Below are 23,499 nucleotides of genomic sequence, written 5' to 3' on the forward strand. Positions count from 1 at the left end.
AATCTACTCCATGGATATAACTGATAATATAGTTTTTATGTTTCAAAGCAGAAACGCTCCAATTCGTCTATATCTAATTTGTCCTTGCTTTTAAATGCCAGGATAATGGTTGTTAATTTTTCGACAAGTGCAACATTAATTTCTATACATTTTACAAATAACGTCGGCTTGCTAAAACATCTCCGTGCCGTGTTACCAGTATTGTTTGTTCCATGTTCTTGTAAGACTAAATCAGTTTTCACTCTTTCCTCACACTTTAATTGTAAATATTTTTTTGAACTTTCAATTTTCTTTCATTGAATTTATCTGAAAATAAATACCTAAATTGTGCTATGATATTTATAAATATTAGTAAACAGATGTTCATTGTAAGTGTTGTTTACCAACTATATTTTTACGAATATCCCAAACCTTCAGTTCTAAGCGATATGACAGATGTAATAAACGTTCAAAAGTTTTTATTTCAGCATGTAAAAGACTCAGTCCAAATATAATGAAGAATCATTTGGTTGGAAATCATCATTTAAGTTGCCAAACTGATACGATGTTCGCAATCACATGGGACACCTACATGTTGCTGTATTGCCAACAAGCGTATTCACGCATTTCCCATCAAATAAGGTCTTTGTTATAATATATTCGACTTGTACTAGCTTATTATTTTCCATTTTGAATCGATGTACTTTAAGATGTTTTATTTCGTCGGTCAATCTCTTGTGTTCTGTTTCAATTACATCATTAGTTTCTTTTTCAAATGACAGTCTTAGAGGTCGTGTGAACCGAATGCTTTGGGGTGTTGGATTGACCCAAATATGTTTCTTCCTCGATTCTTCATCGCAGCAGCTTTCAAGTTGAATGACGTTAATTGATGTCACGAAAAGTGATTGTTGAGCATTCAAAACTATATCTTCTATGAGTGTCTTTGATTCTTCAGATCTTTGATGAGGATCTAAATGGCCTGATGAACTATCAAAACCTAAATTCATGGTTAGTTCCAAGTTTCGAAGACAGTTTTCACTCTAATCATTTGCTACAGCACCACATAGGCGTTCAGAAGTTTTATCAAGCATAACTTGCAATGGGACATAAATTTCACTATCAGTAGAAAATATCGTTTTCACGCTACATTCTTTTTTAGACTTTCTAATGTTGTTATAAGACGGGTATATTGAGCATCCTCTTGACCGCGAGTCTGATACTAATCCATTGTATCCATGTTTAGAATAACCATATTCCATAAAAATCCCTAATGCTGAATCATTGTCGTGTTTTTCAAATCGATCATTCTTTTCAAATTTACCATGACGCTCAACTTTTTTATCGATACCTTGTCTTTTTTTTTGCTATGTGTAAAGCTAATTCTAGCAAAGACACGTCGTAATCAACACTTAGAGCAAGTTCGGCAGCTCTCCTCCTCTTAGTTGAAATAGAAGCTGCTTTTACAGGTATACGTTTCCTGATACCGTTAACAGCTTTGGCACTTTTTTTACGGGGTCTTCACCACCTGTGGTTTTTGATCTTGTTCTCATGTACGAAGCTGCCATGATATGCCTTGACATGAAATAATTAGCACAAAATAATAGAGTTGATCAATATTATGATTAATTAAGTAAAAAAATTTTTATATATTTTTTATTTTGTTATTAAAAGTTTTGTTGAAAATTGAGGGGGCTAAATGGAGTTAAAAAAGGGTTATTGACAATCTTAATTATTGACCTATAGAAATTGCCTTAATGAAGATTCATGCCGCAAATCCGGTTATTCCGAAATTAAAGTTTTCTTCTTTCTGATCTTCAAAAAACTGAATTCAAAAAACTGGTTTTGTAGCATGAAAAAATAACTTTTTTAAAAACCGGCTCCACTTAATCCATAACGAAGATCTTGAGAAAGAAAATGAGTCCCTTCAAAATGATTTTTGTTAATTCTAAGTTTTAGAAACGCGTGGTAAAGTCAATTTCTCAATATTTACGATAGTACGCAAATACTGACTTTATAGAGTGCAATCATAAGATTTTTAAATTTATGGCAAAGAAAATGAAAGCGTTCACGGAGAATTTGAGGTACAGAAAGTTTCGCATCGATATCTTCATTAAAGCAATTTCGATAGGGTAATAATTAAGATTATCAATTTCTACTTTTTAACTGAATTTGGTCTCCTTAACTATTTTTAATTTTATAAATAAGATGCCTCGTCTCATTACCAACTAGGATAAGAAAAAATGTGTATGTTTCTAAAAATAATCAAAAATGTATTTCATCGGTGACGTCGAAATAATTGAATTAGCATTTTTGAATTTAATAAAATATGCAAAACGATTTCCACAAGCTAATGAAATTGGCCGCTTAATGAACGATGGAAATTTTCACTTTTTATCATCGTCATTTTTATTTCGTAATTTTAATTGGTATAAGAAAATATTTTATTTACTTACGAAAATCAGTGATTATTCGTAGAAAGTGCCAATAAAATTCCACAAATTATTATTTTACGATAGGTCCTTTGTATAAATATTTCCACTCAATAATAATAATATATAATCTTATACAAATCTTTGAAAAATGTTAAAGATTATTCAATTTTTTTCATTAATTTGGTTGTCTTGTAACGGGGTTGATACCGTTTATTTAATTTTAATGCGCACGATCGTATCGAAGAGCGCGTGTGATTACCTATACGTTCAAACACGAAAACCGGAGAGCAGGAGGGAACGGGTATCAGTCAACCAACTATCTACTATTGAAATAAATACGATGAAATTCTAATCAATATCACATGCGAGATCGTTTATTTTCACTAAACTGTACACTGTATTCGGCCCGCGTGTTTATGTTTACAATACGCTCGCGCGACAACAACATGCAGTGTCGGATCGCTCGCCGCTCTTTGTTTGTCGAGATAATATATGCACGTTTTCTATCGAGTCGAGAGATTATTTATTTAGCAATTCTGTCGCGATCGCGAAATCAAGCTAGCCAGCTTACCTTATTAATTCTCGCACGGGAACAAGTGATACGAAGAAGGAGGCTCTTGCGGCACACACTAGTCTTTCGACGAACGTTTATATGCGTTTTCAGTTTCGCTCTCGATGGCGAAACTGCTCACTCACGCACGCTAGCACGCACTCAGCTCTGTCAGGCTATGGCACAGGTCGTCTCTCGTTATCTCTGCGTTCCGGGAAACTCGGGAAAACTCTCGTTCTTCTTGGTAGCGGCTAAGTGTGCGGGCTCTAATCTTTCCCTCTTGGCTAAACGTGCCGGTAGCTAATCCTGTACTGGTTCATATTCGTACGCGCGCATTCCTTTACGTCTCGTGCCGAATTCCCTCAATACATTTAGCCCCAACCGGCAGGTGCTGCCCTCGCCGGCAGCCGCATGGTTGGGCTGATAGCGCTAATATGACGTTTACCGTCACAGCCCCCTTCTAGTCTGGACCTGTGGGGTCCTCAACGATAATATTATTAGCGCTGTTCCTTTTGAGGTGAGGAGGGGAAGGGATAATAAAAGGTCGTATTCTCTGTGATATTCTAAGCCATTTTATTGCGGGTGTGTGTGTGGCCCTGCCCACGGGGGCAGGGATCGTTCACCTGGCTGGTCTTGTCGGTTCCTGCCGGCCTTTTCCGTCCAACGGGGGGCGCCCGTGTGCCTCCCATCCCAGCCTCTCCTGGACCAGGTCTACGTGCTGTCTGACACGGGGACAACGATCCGTGCGGGTCACCCCATGGTAGTGGCATACGTTGCACCCTTCCCACTGGGCGCGGGAGAGGGTGCCACGCGGGAGGCTTCGCTCTCTGGGGGTCAGTGGCAACCCGTCCCGCCGGTTCGGGGCGGACCACAACGGCCTTTCGACCGTGGGGTCCTCACCCGTGGACCCTACCACAAGATTTATGTGGATGGATCCCGTTGCTTGACCCCCATTGTTGCTGTCCACATTGACCACCAGGCTTACCCCGCACGTCCGCGGGCCCCGATGTGTCGTGGCCTCCGACTTGGCCTCCGGAGCCGCTGGTCTGGCTCCGATGACTGGAGGCTGGGAGAGGCCCACAGGTGTGTCACCCACCAGGCCCCCGAGGGCCTTGCGGTGACGGCGCTTGACATCCTTTAGTGCCTGTGCGAATTGGCGCCGGCGGGACACCACCTTACTCCAGTAATCCATATCACTGGGGTGGTGTCACGCAGCCGTGTATGCGTCGTACTCCGCATATACGGCTCGTTGGAGGGTGTTGAGGGTCGTCCATCCTTGCTCGACCTCCCTCAAACCTTCCACTATCTCTTCCCAGGTTCGTTCACCAGGCGAGGATGCCTGGCTAGTGAACCTGGGGCGCCAGGTCGTGTCGGCGAAGCCCCCTTCCGTTTGGTTGCCGACGGAGGTTGGTGGGGCCTTCAGCGGGATGGCTTTTGCTGGAGGTCCAGGTAGCAGTGTGGTCTCTGTGCGCGAGGTTCCGGGCGTCGTCGACGCGCGTGTGGCAGTCCCGTCAATGGGGAGCTCCTCTATTAGCACGGATGGCGAGCTCTCGTGAGCTCGCACCCATGCTTGCTCCTCCTCCTCCTTCCTGGTGCTGAGGAGGTGTAGGGCGGCGTGGACCAGCCCTTCTACGGCGGGGCCAAATATAGCCCGATGAGGGCGGCTGCCGCCTGCTCGAATTACTCGAGCGTGATCTGCATTGTGTAACTGTCCCACACATCAGTATTCATAATATTTTCCTCGGGTATCGAAGGTGGGCGCCTGTTCGGCTGCCCAGGACCTTCGTCGTCGGGGTTGAAGGTGGGGTCCTTGGCGTCGGTCTCCCAGGTCCTTCGTTCGCAGGGCCTCATGCATCCACGGTCGGTGTTCTCGGCGTCTACCTCTCTTCCTTTTCCCGACAATGGGAGGGGAGATACGTGGATTCTGTCGATGCGGTGTAGTGTGTGTGGTTAGTACATTCTTGCGAGGTCTCCCTCGTGGGTGCTTCACTACATTAGTTGAGGGGGTGGGTATTGGGATCTTGTTGGAGGTATCGGAAAGGGCGTGACGAGGTGAGCTCGAAGTTGTCGCGTTATTATTCCGGAGTGTGTTATTCGTAGTGTCGGTGGGCCCGTTTCCGTGTATCGTCGCATCGCTCGCAGTAGGCGGGATGCTCGTCGCCTCGGCTCCCTTGGTGATAGAGATATCGTCGTCATCTCGTCGTCGGGTTCCATCTTCCGGTAAGTCGTCCTCCTGTCCATAGTAGGGCTTGAGGTCCTTGGCGTGGGCCAGTTCCGTGACCTCTTCCTACTGGTTGGCAAGGCGGTATGAGTTGACTCCCATTATTTTCGTTTCCCATTACTTAACCTTTTCCGTAGGGTTAGCCTGCGGGGTATAGGTCGGGGTAAAGGTCTGTTTTATCCCTTGGTCTCTCAGGTACCCGTCTACCAGCTGGTTGCGGAACTCTGTGTCATTATCGGACAGGAAGATCTTCGGCGCACTGAAGCGCAGGATTACTCGTTCCCGGAGTTCCGTCGCGATCGTCTTGCCGTTGGCACTACATATAGGTAAGCACTCGACCCATCGTGTGAATAAATCGATGAATACCAACGTATTCGTGCCCTCGAGGGCTCCTCGGAAAGGGTCCGTCGATGTCGCCGCTATCACTTGCCAAGACGTGGACAACATCCGATCCTGCATGAGCCCGCGCGGCAGTCGTTGTTCGACCTTACACTGCTGATAAACTTGACACTTTTGGACGTAACCCTTGACGTCCGCGTATATCCCTGGCCAATAGTATGACTGGGCGACACGGGCGAAGGTCTTCGCGCGTCCCAAATGTCCCGCAATCTCAAGGTCGTGGCTCTCGAACAAGACCATCTTTCGGTCTTCCGACGGTACGACCAGCTTCCAAGTGTCCCCGTATCCATCTCCACCTTGGTGGTCACAGCTTGGCTTTTGGTGATTCATCACCTTGCCAACTACTTTCCAGTCCGCGTAGTCTTCCGGGTGGTCCTCGACGCGCCGGAACTGATCCGCGTACCAGGCGCCGTCCGCTGACTTCGGTTGGTCCATTGCGCCAACCTAAGCCTTCGTGGGCACAAAAGCGCGTGATAACGCGTCGAGCAACATTTTGTCTGCCCCCTTCCGATATTCGATCTCGAAAGTATCGCCTTGGAGTTGCAAGGCTCATCGAGCTAGACGTCCAATCGGGTTCTTCAGATTGTACAGTCACTTCAGACTGTTATGGTCCGTTACCACCTTGAATCGGTACGCCTCTATGTATGGGCGGAACTTCTGTATGGACCATACGACCGCCAAACACTCGCGCTCCGTGGCAGAGTAATTTTGCTCCGCTGGGTTAAGGACTCTGCTAGCGTACTCGATGATCCGGTCTCCGTCTACTACTCTTTGAATTAGGACGGCACCTATTCCCGTAGCGCTAGCATCTGTCTCCAGCAAGTACTGCCAGTCGGGTTCCGGTAACCCGAGGCATGGTGCGGATATCATGAGTGCCTTAAGTTTAGCGAAGGCTTGTTCTTGATCCGCTCCCCACACATATTCGCTCTTTTTCCCCGTCAATTTTGTCTACTGCTGAGTGTGTGCGGTGAAGTCACTCAAGAATCGGCGGTACTATGAAGCAACCCCCTGGAAGGTGCGCAACTGTCGCACGTTTCCTGGTAGTGGGTACTCCACGATAGAGCGTACCTTTTCAGGGTTGGGCCTGATACCCTCGCAGTTAATTAACAAGCCCAGGTATTTGGCCTCAGGCTTGCAGAAGACGCTCTTCTCTCGATTAATCGAGAGGCCAGCTGTACACAACCTATCCAACACGGTTTTGAGATGTTGTAGGTGATCTTCAAATTTGGACGATACTACGATGATATCGTACAAATAGGCGAAGGCGAAATCACCAAGCTCGGGTCCGATCACGCTATCTATCAACCGTTGGAAGGTGGCGCCGGCGTAAGAGAGACCGAATGGCATTCGCACGAACTGGAAATGTCCCAGTCCGAGCACGGTAAACGCAGTGATAGGTCAAGATTCGGTCTTGAGTGGTATTTGGTGATACGCGCTACTGAGGTCGACCGTGGAGATATAGCGTGCGTTTCGTAAGCGCCTCAATATATCTTGCATAAACGGTAGGGGATACGCATTTGGCTCGGTGACCTTGTTGACCTTCCTGAAGTCTATACAGAAACGATACGAGCCATCCTTCTTGCGTATCATAACTACGGGGCTCGACCAGCCACTGTCCGCTGGCTCGATTATCCCTTGGGTTAACATTTCCCCTTCCAGTCTATGCATCTCCTGCTCGACCTTGTGCGATACCGGGTAGTAACGCTGTTTGATTGGCTTCGTATCACCGACCCGAATCTCGTGTTCAATTCCTGCCGCGCATCCGAAGCCCACGGGGGCCTGCGATAAGGCCTCTCCGATGGTCCTCTGCAATATCGCCTGTTGAGAGGCTGTCACCTCGGCTAGTCCGATCGTATCTAATCTCGGACCAGCCTCTAAGCTAGCTACCTCTAGCGTCATTTTGGTTTGTGATTTCTTGAACAGCAACGTATTATCGTCGGGGTCAAGTACCGCTGTAAACAACCTGACAAAATTCACTCCCAGGATACATTCCTCGACGAGGGTTGGGAGGATAGCTACCCTCGTCGGCATCGTCATCTCCCCTATGGTGAACGGCAACCTGGCATGGCTAACGATCGTCAATTTACGACCATCGGGTAGTCCCGCCGTACCCGCGTGGGTGGTATCTAACCTGACGCCTAGCACAGACGCTATCTGCAGAGCATTACTACCCATTGCTGTGGTGGAAGCTCCCGGATCATAGAGAGCCCGTATCTGGAAGTCTCCTATTTTCACCAGTAGCCACCAGCGCGTTTCCTGTTCCGGGGAATATTGGGAAACAGATTCGGCGGCTCCACAGCTCTGCTCTTTGCACACCATAGCGCTAGCTACTGTGCTCTCATGTGGTAAAGTGACGTCACTTGTCGTTCGAACCACCTCGGTTCGAACGATCGGAGTTTCCATAAGGTTACCTTTCGATGGTTTATCTGCCGCTACCCGCGCCCCCGAGGACGTGTGCGATCCATTCGCCACCACCTCGGCCGGTCCAGCTGAAGTACTTTGAGGTAACCTGGTGTCGTAATGGTAGGTGAAGGTATCCTGGAATGCTACGCTCCTACGCGTGTTGTCTTGGTGACGCATTTCGCTGGAATTATTCATATTGTCTTGCTGTACATTTCTATGTACATTTCTGACTATGATCGCGATTTTTGTTGAGAATGATCATCGTACATGGGATCAACACCTCCACGAGTTTAGACATGCGATCAATACCGCGATACAATTGACGCCGAAGGTTTCGCCTGCGTTTTTAAGCTTCGGTCGCCATCTGAGGCCCGTGAAAAGCTTGCGCCGAGAAGTAGGAAAGCCTGCGCCGATCCTGAAAATGGATCCAAAAGTCTGGAAGGACTGTCTGCTGCGATTGAACGCACTGCGCGATTTGGTCGTGAAACATATCGAGGCGGAGCAAGAAAAGCAGAAGCGTCACTACGACAAACATCGAAGGAGCGCGACGTTTCAGGTTAGCGACTTGGTGCTGCGGAAGTTGCATTCGCTTTCGAACGCGGCCGCGAGAAGGAATGCGAGGCTTGAACCCAAATTCGTTAGCCTATACCGTGTGCTGAAAGTCATCTCCCCCGAGATTTATGAGTTGGAAACGGATAATAAGCGCCAGACCGCGGTGGTGCATGTGTCTCAGTTGAAAATATACACCCCGCGGCGCTGCACTGTTAATGTAAATAAGTAGATGTGATCGTGAGTGGGTAAATGTAGTATGAATGTATATTTGTAAATGTTTGATTATGCATGATGGTGATTGGGCGGAGGGTCAATTATATTTGTTTGTTACAGGTCGAAAATGGAGGACAAGATTGCTCAGCTCATCGTCCTCACGGCGGGCGTCGGCGTGAGTGACGGTGAGTTACCGGACCTGACTGACGGAAGTCGTCAAGTCCGCTTCGGGAGCTAGTCGGCGGCCGCAAGACTGAGAGCGATCCATCCACTTCGGTTCCGTTGGCATCGACAACACCATTGGTCGTTGCCAAGGAGCCGGCGAAGACGAAGACTGCGGAGATTCTCGAGTTCGAGGTAGAGGCCCGCGGGGTTACTCCGCCGGCCCTTTCTGAAAAGCTCGAGGTTTCTCGAGAGAGCCAGTGGAGGGGGCGCGGAGGTGTTACAACCTTGTGTGAGCCCTGAGCAGGGAAACCGGATATACCAACACCTCCGCCCCTGCCCGAGGGCCCCAAGGTGTGCGACGATGGCAACCGAGGCGTTAAGCTGCGTCTTCGCGAAGCACCTCGTCCCACCTTGTTGAGATTGAGGGAGCCGACGGCGACCTGGATGCAGGCCATTCAGAAGTGTGCCTCGTACAGGCTGGCCACTCTCCACATCCACTTGTTGACGAGAAAAAAAAGAGAGGAAGAGGAGCTTTCTACGATGAACTCTGCTGGTCAGAGCGTTCAGCAGCTGGACCGGAGGACGCCCACTGCAACACCATCAGCAGCGGTAAATCCGCGACGAAGGTAACGGCCAAACCGTTGCCCGGGGAGGCCATGGTTTTACAAACGGCCTTCTCGAGGTGATAGAGGGGGACATGACGGCGAGTGGCCCAGTTCAACAAGAGCCACCCCGGGTAGTACCGTAGAAACACATCCATGCGAAGCTACCGTGGTAACCATTGGTCCTCCAATTGGCCGATCTGTTATACCAGTATCGCCAAGAAGAGTCAGGTATTGGTATTCCCCCGGCGGACTACGGCGTGGAGAGGTGTCGTCAGGAGCAAGAAGAGCGAGACGGCACGAGTCGGCGTCGGAAAAGGCGGGGGCGTGGCATAAACCTCTCCTCGTATAATATCGAGACGCCGCTGCACTCGAGAAGGCCGGTGAGTCCTGCCCGCGTTTCTTCTACCGTGAGTCCTGCCGGAGTTCTTGCGGATGATGGCGAAGATGGCGTCGAAAAAGTCGACCTTCGGAGACGACGGTTGCGATACCGCGACCCGGCCGGCCCGGGGACCGTCGATCGCCTCCGTGATCACCGGTGCCACTGCTGTCACCACCTGTTCCCGTCGTGCAGATGCCGGCGCAGCCAATCTGGACGACACTAAGATGATATCATCCAAATAGGCGAAGGCAAAATTGTCAAGCTCTGGTCCGATTACGCTGTCTATCAACCATTGGAAGGTGGCGCCGGCATACAAGAGACTGAACGGCATTCACGCGAACTGGAAGTGCCCCAACCCGGGCACGGTAAAGGCAGTGATAGGTCGATATTCGGATTTGAGTGGTATTTGGTGATACGCGCTACTAAAATCAAGCGTGGGGATGTAGCGCGCATTTTGCAATTATCTCAATATACCCTGCATGAATGGTAAGTGATATGCGTGCGGCTCGGTGACTTTGTTGACCTTCCGAAAGTCTATACAAAATCGATACGAGCCATCCTTTTTGCGGATCATCACCACCGGGCTTGACCAGCCGCTATTCACAGGCTCAATCACGACTTGGGCCAAAATTTCCCTTACCAATTTATGCATTTCTTGCTCGACCTTGTGTGACACTAGATAATAGCGCTGTTTGATCGATTTTGTATCACCGACTCGAATCTCGTGCTTAATTCCTGCCACACATCTCAGTCCCGCGGAGGGGCCTGCAATAAGGTCTCGTTGATGGTTTTCTGCAATACTGCCTGTTGTGAGGCTGTGACCTCGACCAGTCCGATAGTAGCTAATCTCGGATCAGCCTCTCAACTAGCTACTTCTAGTTTCATCTTGGTTTGCGATTTCTTGAGCAACAACGTATCATCGTCAGGATCAAAAACCACTCTAAATAATCTGATAAAATTTACTCCTAAAATACAGTCATCAATGAGGGTTGGGAGTATGGCTACCCTCGTTGGCATCGTTATATCACCCACGGTGAATAGTAACACGACATGACCGACGACTGTCAACTTTCGTCCGTCTGGCAGTCCTGCCGTACCCGCGTGGGTGGTATTCAACGTGATGTCCAGGGCCGACGCTATCTGAAGAGCATTGCTTTCTATTGCTATGGTGGAAGCTCCCGGATCATAGAGAGCCCTTATTTTGAAGTCTCCTATTCTCACCGGTAGCCACCAGCGCATTTCCTGTTCCGGGGAATATACCGAAACTGATTCAGTGGCTCCACGGGCTCGCTCTTGGCATACCATAGCTCTAGTTACTATGTTCTCGCGCAGTAGAGTGACGTCAACATTCGTTCGAACCACCTCGGTTCGGACTATTGGAAGCCCTACGGGAGTATAACCTGACGGTTTATCTGCCGTTACCGGCGCTTCCGAGGGCATGGGAAATTTACTCTCCATCACCTCAGTCTGGTTCTGGGCTTTACTATCGTCAACACCCCCTTCTCCGCGTTCACTTTGGGCGTTACAGACGTTCTTTTTGTTAGCATTATCAGGGCAATCCTCGCTCTCATTGCTCAACGCACTCGTTACTATCAATACCGATTGTGCTGGCGAGGGTGACGAGGTTTCATTTACGGGGTTCGTTTCAGGGGACAAAGGAGTGGGGTCAACCCTTCCTAACCATTTCTTTCCTCGTTTTCCTTATTACATTGGGTACCGTACCTTTTACTGTACCCCAGTAATCCACACTCGATACATTTGAGTGATTTGGAGAAATCTCTTTCCCACTTTCGAGGACATTCTTGTCTCTTAGCGCGGTCCTTCGGGGTCGAGTTTGGCCTAGCAAAGTTATGTTTCATCCTCTCCAATATTCAATATTCTTTGAGGGATAACAGCATTTGATCCAATAAATGAACTTGCGGAGCTTTCTTATCGCTATCAACCGCTTCAATACTCCGACCATGCGTTGTCTCCGATGGCATCAGTGTACAGACGATCTCGTGCGTAACCTTTTCGAGTACTTTCTACATACGATCCAATCGATCACTAACCTCCGGCTTATTGTTGGATATCGCTGCTATCTTACTCTTGCGGCTCTTACTTCCATCGGTGTGAGGATGGTATGCTAACTCCGGATACAGGGTCGACTAGGGGTCAGGTATCACGCGTTCTACATTTCTTTGATTCAAGGTGTTCTATGCCGCCGAAGCTAACGTATCAGAACGCGTATAAAATTTATTTCTGCCCTACGCACCTGGCTCTAAATATCGATGAGGAAGTTGGCGTGTAATAGATCCAATTGGCGTTCATATGCCATCGGTGGATTCAGTCTTCCCACACATTAGGCCCATCATGTTGGTGATGTATACGTTAACCGGTTCATCTCGGCCTTGATATCGGATTTGCACTTCCATCATCGGTCGCTGTTACACGCAGGTTCCAAACCATTCCCCTGTGTCTGCTTCGAACTCAGGGTAGGTGAGACATTCTTCCATCATTACCTCGTACGAGGTAAGGGCGGGACCAACGAGCAGCTCCGATACTGATAATAGCATTTCCTCTTCCGTGAGTCCGACACCGTTCTTCAAATTATCGAGCCTTGACAGGAAGGTATCCCCACTCGCGTTACCCTCTCCGGAAAACTTGAGTTTCCATCCCTGGACAATACGACCAACCTCCCTTGTAGTTGACCAAGGGTTTGTTGTTCGCTGGCGTGATCACGTGCTCGGCGTGTGGTTATCCATTTCATTATTAACCCCATTAGGTTGATGCAAGCACGCAAAGGAAATAGATTCGGTGATATTAGACGAATACTAATACCAGGAAAGATCCAAATGCAAGTGTTTTAAAGTAAATGTTTAGCGTGGCAAATATTTTAGATAAAGACAGATAGAATGCGCGAGTAGAGTACGCGTGGTAAATGCTTTATATTAGTGATGAGGATGACGCTGAAAAAGTTTTTCTCGTATAATCGTAGCGCATCTAGATCATTCGTATAACTATGCCCAGCGATGCTTGTACGATTGACTAGATGCGCTATGACTATATGAAAAAAAACATTTTTCTAGCGTCATTGGATTCCTATTACCGCTTTCGATAGAGTTAAAAAAAGTACGCGAATAGAGTGAACGAGTTGAATAAGTTAATAAGAGATAGCAGTAGAGTGCAGAAGTCGAATGTGACAAAAAGAGAGCACGAATAAAAGTGCGGAGAGACTGCCCGCTCTATTGAAAAGGCTTGCAGGCAAATACTTTTTACGCATGTTTATAGGATGTATACATAGGCAGCAAATTAAAATTAAATGATAGAAATTATATTATATACATATATAAAATATACGAGTATAAATTTATAGATATATGTGTTTAATTTAATAATAAAAATAATGAATAATATTCTGTATACGAGGTCTGTTGGAAAAGTATTGCAAATTTTGTATGTTTTCAAAAATTATTTATTTATTCATGAATATTTATTTTATCTCCTTCAAAGTAATCCCCCTCGGATATAATGCACTTGTGCAAACGTTTTTCCCAATCGTAGAAGCACTTAAAAAAATCATTTTTTGTGATCTTGTTCACCTCCTCCTTCGATGCCATCTTTATCTCCTCAATCGTGGTGTAGCGTCGTCTTTTCATGGGCCTTTTCAGTTTTGGGAACAGGAAAAAGTCACAGGGGTCAGGTCTGGGGAATATAGTGGCTGCGGTACACTACTGTGTTGTTTTTGACCAAATATTTGCGCACAAGCAACGATGTGTGAGCAGAGGCGTTATCATGGTGCAAAAGCCAGTTTTTGTTCTTCGACAAATTCGGACGTTTTTGGCGGATTCCTTCGCGCAAATTGCGCATAACTTGCAGGTAATATTCCTTATTTACCGTACTACCCTGTGGCAAAAACCTTCATGTTCGACCGAACTCGGCGCGCTTTTTCGGACTTGGCTTATGCGGCAGCTTCTATTGAGATGATTGAGCTTTGGTTTCCACATCATAACCAAAAACCCATGATTCATCATCAGTTATGATGCTCTGAAGCACAATTGGGACGTCACGGACCGAGAGCGACATCTCTTGAGCAATGTTAACGCAATGCTGTTTTTGGTCGAAATTGAGCAGTCTTTGTACGAATTTCGCGGCGACCCGACCCATGCCCAAATCATTGGTTAAACTCAAATGGCATAAGCCAATCGATATCTTTAGATCCTCAGAACCTTCTCTATCGGTGATTCGACGATTTGCCAATACTATTTTCTTCACTTTATCAATGTTGTGACAGGGCTATAGCGATGCTCGCTGGCCCTGTGTGCGGCACTCTCCTCGCGTGAACGCAGCGACCAAGTGTACGCTATATAGCGACTACATACTTGTGTCGTTGCAGGATCTGGAGAGAGGAGCGCAACGATCGGCGAGGTGTCGCCGTGAGTGCGAGTGAGAGCGAGAAGAGCGAGAGAGAGAGAGAGAGCGATTTTGACTGATTTTTGACGGCGAGAGAAGTGGGAGCGCAGCGGCGCGAGGCTTGGAAAATTAAGAGAGAAGAAGGGCAGTTAGGCGCGAGCTCTCGAGTAATTAGGGCCGCCTAAGAAGAGACTGGACGAGAGGACATTTTCAGCCAGAGAGGAACGACTGCCGGAGGAGTGCGACTGCTACTTGCCAGGAGAACCAGGTGTTCCGAGCCGAGCCCGGACTAACAGCGACCATTCGCCGTCCCCGGGGCAAAGGCCGTGCTGCGGCTTCTCCTGCAGCAGTCCCAGTCATCGCCAGGGCGCCGTTTCCAGCGGGCCTGCGCTTTCGCCGGCGTCGTCTCTCTGTCGACGGACCGTCGGCATCCGGTGGGTCAAAAACCTGTTTATCTCTCTCGCGCCAGCTCTCGCTCGATTACGGACATTTGCGTATTTTGATTTTATCGCGCACGCTGAGCGATCTCGCTCGCGTGATCTCGCGAACTCTTGTCGCGGAAAGGCTGAGCGAGCGCGCTCGCCGCGGCGAAGTGAATCTTATAGCGATATTTGTGAAAAGGCGTCAATAAATGAGATCGCCATATGCAATATCATTGAATTAGAGTGTCCGTTTCTTTGTGTCAACCTTCCCCAGCCAGCGCGAACTTCGTCCTGTGAAAGTCAGCGCCGGCTTTCTTTACCGAGAAAGAACCCAGAAAAATTAGCAGAGACCAGCCCATGGCGCACGGAGGCTGACCACTCTTGCAATGTTTTCGTCTGTTGTTGACGTGCTCTGGAATTCGGCACGTTATTCGTCGTTCACATCTTCTCGGTCCTCTGAGAACATTTTGTACCACCGATAAATGTTGCTTTGGTTCAAGGTAACTTTACCATATATTACAGTCAACATTCGGAATGCGTCCGCGCACTTTATTTTGCTTTTCACACAAAATTTGGTACAGATTCTTTGATCCATTTTTCAGAATAGGCAAAAATCGAAGACGAGCCAAAACACATCCAAGCAAAATAGCTGTCAAAAATTAACTAAACATTCAAAATGATCGATCTTGTCAGCATAAGTAAGGGACACGAGTACCAACATAACGGTATAAAAAAAATCAAATATCAAATTTACGTAACCCGCGAAAATTCAAAATTTGCGATACTTTTTGAACAGATCTCGTATAGAGAAAAAGAATATTCTACTTTGAAGAGAAGTGTCTTAGTTTTAGAAAATAAACACTCAAAATATAATTAAATAAATATATTGAAGTAAACTAAAAATAAAATGCTAAACTTCTTAAAGTAGAGGTTCTTGCGCTATGTATGGTCAACAAAGAGGAAAGATTCTTGAAAAGTATTTGTCGATTCTCGGGCTGGTTTCATCTAAGATATTTTGCCATTTGTTATTGTTCACGTTCGGTTGATAACCGTTTTGTTTTTGTAATATTAGATTACTAATAGAAACTAAGTTTACCTCTATGTCATTGTTAATAAATATTGTACATATTTTGCTTCATTCATCTTTTATAATGAAATTATATTAGTGGATTATGAATCCATTCTTAAATAATAATTAATGAATAAGTAGCCTGAGCAATTTTGTGCTCATAAGGGTTTTTATATCAGGCTTTTCTATCGCAATACTAATACATCCACAAAAATATGAAAAATATGAAAAAAAACAGAAAATGCTAGGGTAAAAATGATCTATGTAAGGTTTGACATTACAATATTAAAATATTAACGCATAATGAAACTAAAAATACTTTTTATACAACTGTATTAGCTATAGAATTCACCTGGTTTGGAGCATAAAAGGCCATCAGATGTTAAAATTAAGTTATCAGGACATGCGCAACTTATTAGTGGAGACTCGGAATTGATCTTTGGAGACGGTAAACATAAATGACTACAACGACCATTGACAGCTTCACATTGATTTATACCATCAGGCTGCTTATATGGATGGTAAATATGTAGAACCATAGGATGTTGTATTGACTGATTCGATACGATTAATTGAACTTCTTTACCAGTAAATTTATTTGCTCTAAATATAGATTGCTTAGTCCAATCCGACCAATAAATGAAGTCTTCAAATACTGTAATACTGAATGGATGTCGCAGAAATTCAGTTGAAAATAAAATTGTACGTCGATGCATTCCATCGTAGTCACTAGATGTAATAATATGTAATTTCGCATCAACCCAAAATATTCGTCTGGCTATAAGATCAAGCGCTAATCCGTTGGGCCATTTAATATCTTTTTCGATAATTACCTATAATCAATAAGGTAATTTCATTATAATAAAGCTGAATATTATTTTGAAATCTAATTTGCCACTTTGTATAGTATGTCTTTATAATGATAGATATGTATATAAAAAGAATCCGATGCATATTGTTGTAAATCATAAATAGTCGTAACATAATACATGCTTATGTATACATAAATACAAGCAAGATACCTTAAGTATAAATATATGATTTCAATGAAATTTATAAAGGACCAAAAATTATATTACATCTCGATAGTTGCATATCATGACGGGATTGATATTCAACGTGAGAATATCCAACTTTTCTTGCTTTTCTTCCAAAAATAGGTAAAATAACTAATGTTTTTTGTACAAAACCATAATCGGTTTCTTCTAACTTACATTTCATCATAGAGTTGGCTACTCCTTTTCGTCATTAACGTCAATACGCCTTCTCAGACAACTCAAATCATATTGTATCCTTTTTAGTCCATAAACTTCAAATTGTATTACTATTGTACATGTGTATCAAAAATAATTGTAAACCTGGAAAAAATTTGCCAGGATCTTATTTTCCGAGAAAACTGTTCAAGAAACAGTTATAAAGGTTGGACCAAAGAAATAATTGATGACTTTAACTTTAATAACCTTGGGGTTAAAGTTTTTTTTAAATGGCAAACCCTATATTTTATTTTGGTAATGAAAAGAGCGGAAACTGTATTTAATGTGTTAACATTAATCAAAAATTGTGTCTACTATAAAGTTAAAATATTTTGTTTTATATTTCCAAGATGTCATTTGTCTAAAAAAATACTGAATGCCAGACGTAAGGAAATAGTTCGACAAAATAAAAGCTTTGAGTAACAGGGTATTCGTTCTAATCATAATAAGCACGCTGCCACGCTAAGAGCTACATGTGAAGAAACTCATTTAGACTATATCAATTCAATACAAGTATAAATTGACTTAATAGATAAAATTTGCTAACGTTGAAACGCTAAAAAATTGGAAAGATGAAGCACCTGAAATATGTTGTGCAGGAGGTAAAATTTCTTTGTCACAATTTGATAAATCACCTGAACCTTTAAAAAAATAGATTTTGGGATTGCATATCTTATCAAAAATTTTCTTGATAATGCTAGAAAATATAATACATTATTATAAATGACCACTTATGGTGCTAAAGAAGTTGTTGAAGATAATTTTATGCCAATATTGAAAAATTAAGGTAATGTCTACCACAGTAGAGGCATTTTTTTTCCTTTGCATAATAAGAATCATTTAATTTTACAAATATTCTTTATTTCGAATGCTAATTAATCATGACTACACTCAAATATTGTATCTAATTAATTGTTATTTAACAAAATGTTTTTTTCTTTTTCAAAATGAAAAATTGGAAACCTCTGACAAAACTTGCCGGTGACGTCACGACCAATAAGCGAATTAGAATAACATTTGATTCCGTCCGCAACGAAAAATAAATAGGTATAAGGGTAAATCTTTCTCATCAATCAATACTGACCAAAAATGATTTTTTCTCGGAAAGAGGAGAAGTAAAAGGATCTTTTACCGCGAAGAGCCGTTTCTCGTCCATTTTGTCGCTGATCGCTAACGCTTCTAGAAGCAATTCCTGAATTAACTGAGACCATCAAAGGACTTTGTGTTTTGTCGAGTGAGTCTTCAGCTGTAATCTGTAAGTAGGAAAAGTGCTACACAGTAGTGATAGTTGCGAAGTACTGTGCATGATTTTTCGTGTCAATAAACCCGTCGTGACGCATGGATCCGTCAACGCCGGGAATATAGTGTTCTGACCGAGTCACGCTGACCAACCGCCATTTCTCGATCTAGCTTGAGTGTAAGAAGTGTGAGGAATTTAGATATCTAGATGAAGTTCGAATCATCATCACGAATTGGATATCGAGCGTATAATTCGTCGCATGTTGGATTTGCCGATACGCGTGAATCCGTTTCCGCAACGTATTAAATCGCGTCGGGCCGCGCTGACCATCCGCCATTCTGATCGAATTGTACCCTAGCCATCGAATAAAGAAAAGTGAAGTGTAACCGATCTTTATTATTTCCGCTTCGTTGACCCTTCCCTCCCTGCATGCTGATTTTATTTTCAGCCGCAGTCGATCTGTAGCAAGGATTCTTTTTTTTCATTACTCGTTCCGAGCGTTAATTGACCTACGCGTTAGATCGAACGAATCTCCGACCGGAGACAAAGAGTCGTATCCCGAGCTGCTGGCACTTTCAGGACGTGAGAGAACGGAGAAAATCAACGATTGGTTGGTACCATCGGCCTGAGGAAAGGATATAGCCGTGAGGTCACCAACCTGCCTACTCTGCAGAGTCGCACAGTGGGCAAATAGACCAACGGTGCGATTTTCCGACCCTATCCCCGACGATCGCCGTAAATTAGGAACGGCAGTCTGGCACCCTCATAAGTAATCAGGGGAAAACGGTCCAATCAGGCCTTATGGCGGAACTACTTCAAGTGCGCGACTAAGACACCCCGAAATTTCGCGCCACAATCTTATTAAAAGTTTTACATGTTGTCTTAATTATATTTTATATAATTTACAAAATATGTCTGATACTAATGATGATTTTAAACTTGCATTCCTATAAATCAGTTTCGAAGCTGTTACAATGCTCAAATTAATTATTAATAAAGTTGCTGTACTACTGGTAAATTATAAAGGTCTCAGAGATGTTAGTTTACGCTACCGAGATACGTTTCAAAATTTCATCATTCGTATGATGCTCTTCAATAACCTCTTATTTTTTCTACAGGACGAAATGAGTATAATCAAACAGTCACATATTACTCAAAATATTTCTTGCATACCGTTTTACGCTTATAGATTTATAATCAGTGTAAAAACTATGAACTATCTGCATTTTTTTTAATTTATTTAATCAGTATACTGTCGATATGAAAGTTAAAATAATTACTGAACGGATAAATTATATAATGTAACGTCTCTTGATCGCAGTTCATCAACATAAAATTTAAGATTAAGCTATATTTAAGGCGAGACGTAATGCAATTACGTACACGCAAGCTCGCCTAATTCGGACAGCTGAGCTATTTTTTGATACTCCTGTCTACATAGTCAGCTGGAGCGCCGTGTGGTTCAACGTAAAGATCTAGACCTGTAGAGATTAAATCGCATCACTGCGTAAATGTAAAAATCAGCGGAAAAAGGCAAAATAATAAAGCAAGGTCGAAGTATAATAGCATTTATGTACTGCAAGCGAGTTAGATGCAAGAAGCAGCAAGATAGAGAGAGTGACAAGTACACCATGAAAGCTGGAAGAAAGATAAACCATGGCCGATACTTCCAGTTCGCAGCTCTGATCGACGATGAACGGTCTCGCTGCAGGCGCACAGATAACCAAACTCTTTCTCGTCAAGAAGTGCGGGTGGCAACAGATCAGTATGCACAGCTCAAAAGCGAGCACAAAAAAACCAGCACAACAACTGTAAACAATCGGGTAGTCGAGTCGTCTCATGCGGTGTAATTTTAGAAGGGACATGTGCTCGCGTCTGTGGTCGAATGAATTCTAGCCCGCTAAAAAGGAATTCTGTGTGTTTGTATGTTTACGCGGTCCGGGCTTCGAAAAATCATGTGTATCTCTGTCTAGCCAACTCTCTCTCTCTCTCTCTCTCGCTTACCTTATGCCAGCTCTCGGGAACAAAATAAATGTTATAATAATAATATAATTCGTATAATATATAATATAAAGTTGACACAGGAGAGAAAGACATAACAAGTAGGAACAATACTCGTTATAATAAGATATAATCAAACGAAGCTACGTACTGATGAATATATATATGGGCAAATCGACCGAACCTTTAACTTTTGCGTAATACGTATAAGTCGATGATAATTACATTTGTATAACATTTCAAACTTACAATTTTCACTTACAAAAACTTTACAACTCACAAAAAATTTTCAGTGTCCTAGTACTTATACAGGGTGTCCAAAAAGTAACGATACATCTGAGAAATTTTCTAAGCCGGTTATTTTTTTAACCGGGTGAAGGTTGTTCTTGAAGTAACTTTTTACGAGGAATCCGATGGTGACCTTGGATTTGACCTTGAACCTCATTTTCAAGGTTATTTTGAGGTCAACCTCATTTTTTTAAATGAAAACCCCTATTTTTTATGGCGGAATCGGAAAGAGCGGAAAATTTTACGTCCAGATATGTATTGAGGTATGAGGTTGAGGTAACCCCTAGAGGTCAACTGGAGGTCAAAGTATGAATTCTTAAAAATCTCGCGAATTCAGTGGTTAAACAAAACAAACAAAAGGATAACCCCAGGTAACTTTCAACGGTGCTCTTTAATTTGTCCTTGAACCTCATTTTCAAGGTTATTTTGAGGTCAACCTCATTTTTTTTAATGGGTACCCCTATTTTTTATGGCGCAATCGAAAAAAGTGAAGACTCTCACGTATGGATGAGTTGAGGTTTGAGGTTAATGTGACCTCTAGGGGTCAGATGAAGGTCGAACTGTGGCTTTGTAATAGTACCGGGATTTTAGTGGTACAAGGAAGTAAATAAAGGTCATGGAAACACCCATTTTCGACAGCGGCAATCGAAAGAGCGGAAAATTTCACATCCAAATATCTACTTAGATCATAAGTCAAGGGCGAACTTAAAGTTTAAGGTCAGTCGATGGTCATCCAAACTTAAAGACGCCCTAAAATTTTTTAAAGTTTTTTTCATAATGGAGAAGGATATTTATTTAGTAATTGCCCATCGGAGATCCGTGACCTTGAATTTAACCTTCAACCTCATTATCAAGGTTTTTTCAAGATCAATTTTTTTTACTTTTAGCGTTACCCAGGAACAACGACGTGGACGTAGTAAAATCTGTCCCTTTGGGGTGCTTTATTTTCGTGAGTTCCCCTCGCCTCTCACATATCGGGATGCTTGATTTTCGTGAGTTCCCCTCGCCTATCAACAATGATTTTTTACGCTTATTTTCTTAATAACTTGATTAGCCGGTTAAACTTTTTAAGGTTACTATCCCATACTTATTCATTGAAAATCCACTAACAATTTCACTTAGTTCTATCCTTAGGAAATGTACTATGCCTAGCTTTATCGTTTTGAGCTTATTCTTCGGGACAATTGCATTTTCAAAAATTAATATTTAAAAAAGCAACATATTTGAAAAGATTTTACCATTCGAAAATCTCCATAAAGCATTAGTGCATTAGTCGGACTGTAGTAGAACTTTTTTGTAAAAGTACTCAAATTATAATTTTCATTTTTTGAAAACATTTATTTGGGTTGCAAACTTTTTGTTTTTAATTCTGATTGATTTTTGAGTAAATTTCGATTCGCTGACTTAAAATGGAACGCCTCACTGAACGAGAAAGAATAGCACTTCTTATGATGAGAGGCTGGGGTGGAGTAGAAAGATCTTACAGGGCAGTGAGAAATCTTTTTAATGAGACATTTCGGGTTAATAGAACTCCAATTGCTGTGTCTACTGTTCAGAATATTATTTCAAGGTTTGTAAATTTTGGCCATGTCAGAAATCTACCTAAGTCAGGCAGACCACGCTCAGCAACAAATGAAGAGAATTTATTAAATGTTCTATTATCATTCACTGAAAATCCACATAATTCCATCCGCAGAGTTGCTCAAGAGCATGACATAAGTACATCGTCCGTACATATCATTTAAAAAACAGCAAAATTCCATCCGTTTAAAGTACACCTGGTTCACAAGTTGAATAAAGATGATTTCGATCGTCGTGTTGAGTTTTGTGAAGATATGATGGCACGCATAATTGAAAATCCAAATCTTCCATCAAACATAGTTTTCTCTGATGAAGCAACTTTTCAACTTGACGGAACATTAAATCGACATAATTGCAGGTACTGGGCTGCGGAAAATCCACACTAGATGCGAGAAGATAAATCGCAATATCCGCAGAAGTTGAATGTTTGGGCTGGAATAGTGAATAATCGAATCATAGGGCCATTCTTTATTGATGGTAAGTTAAACGCTCAAAATTATGAAGAGATGCTGCGTAATTAAATAGTTCCAGCAATTAGAGAAATAGTCGGAGACAACTTCGAAAATACATGGTATCAGCAGGATGGTGCTGCGCTCACTATGGACGAGACGTTCGAATTTACTTAGATGAGGTGTTTGATAATCGGTGGATAGGAAGGAGAGGCACAATTGAATGGCCAGCTAGGTCCCCCGATTTGACGCCTTTAGATTATTTCTATTGGGGTTATCTAAAGGATCGGGTATACAAAACTAAACCCCAAAACTTGGACGAATTACGTCAAAGGATCATAGACGAATCAGCTCTCATTCCCACTGAAATGATCCAAAATGCTGTTGATGCTTTTTACCACCGATTAGCTTACTGTCAAGAAGTGAACGGTGAACAATTCGAGTTCTTAAAATAAGATGTGCTGATGTAAGATAAATCATATGTGAGAGGCCAGGGGAACTCACGAAAATAAAGCACCCCGATCGTGAGAGGCGAGGGGAACTCACGAAAATAAAGCACCCCAAGGGGACAGATTTTACTACGTCCACGTCGTTGTTCCTGGGTAACGCTAAAAGTAAAAAAAATTGATCTTGAAAAAACCTTGATAATGAGGTTGAAGGTTAAATTCAAGGTTACGGATCTCCGATGGGCAATTACTAAATAAATACCCTTCTCCATTATGAAAAAAACTTTAAAAAATTTTAGGGCATCTTTAAGTTTGGATGACCTTCGACTGACCTTAAACTTTAAGTTCGCCCTTGACTTATGATCTAAGTAGATATTTGGATGTGAAATTTTCCGCTCTTTCGATTGCCGCTGTCGAAAATGGGGGTTTCCATGACCTTTATTTGCTTCCTTGTACCACT

General features: G+C 43.4%; 1 protein-coding gene across 1 annotated transcript in view; it reads right to left on the minus strand.

Annotated features, from left to right (window-relative positions):
* The window catches only part of LOC131668549 (low-density lipoprotein receptor-related protein 8-like), a 438,404-nt gene that overhangs the window by 79,390 nt on the left and 335,515 nt on the right, over positions 1-23,499 (minus strand). The window contains exon 3 of the mRNA XM_058942835.1: positions 16,134-16,614. Coding sequence (XP_058798818.1) covers positions 16,134-16,614 — 481 coding nt within the window. The remainder of the gene's footprint in view (positions 1-16,133; positions 16,615-23,499) is intronic.

The sequence above is a fragment of the Phymastichus coffea genome, unplaced genomic scaffold (assembly GCF_024137745.1).
Source record: "Phymastichus coffea isolate CEN01 unplaced genomic scaffold, Cenicafe_Pcof_1.1 PCOF00079, whole genome shotgun sequence".
NCBI classification, from domain to species: Eukaryota; Metazoa; Arthropoda; class Insecta; order Hymenoptera; family Eulophidae; genus Phymastichus; species Phymastichus coffea.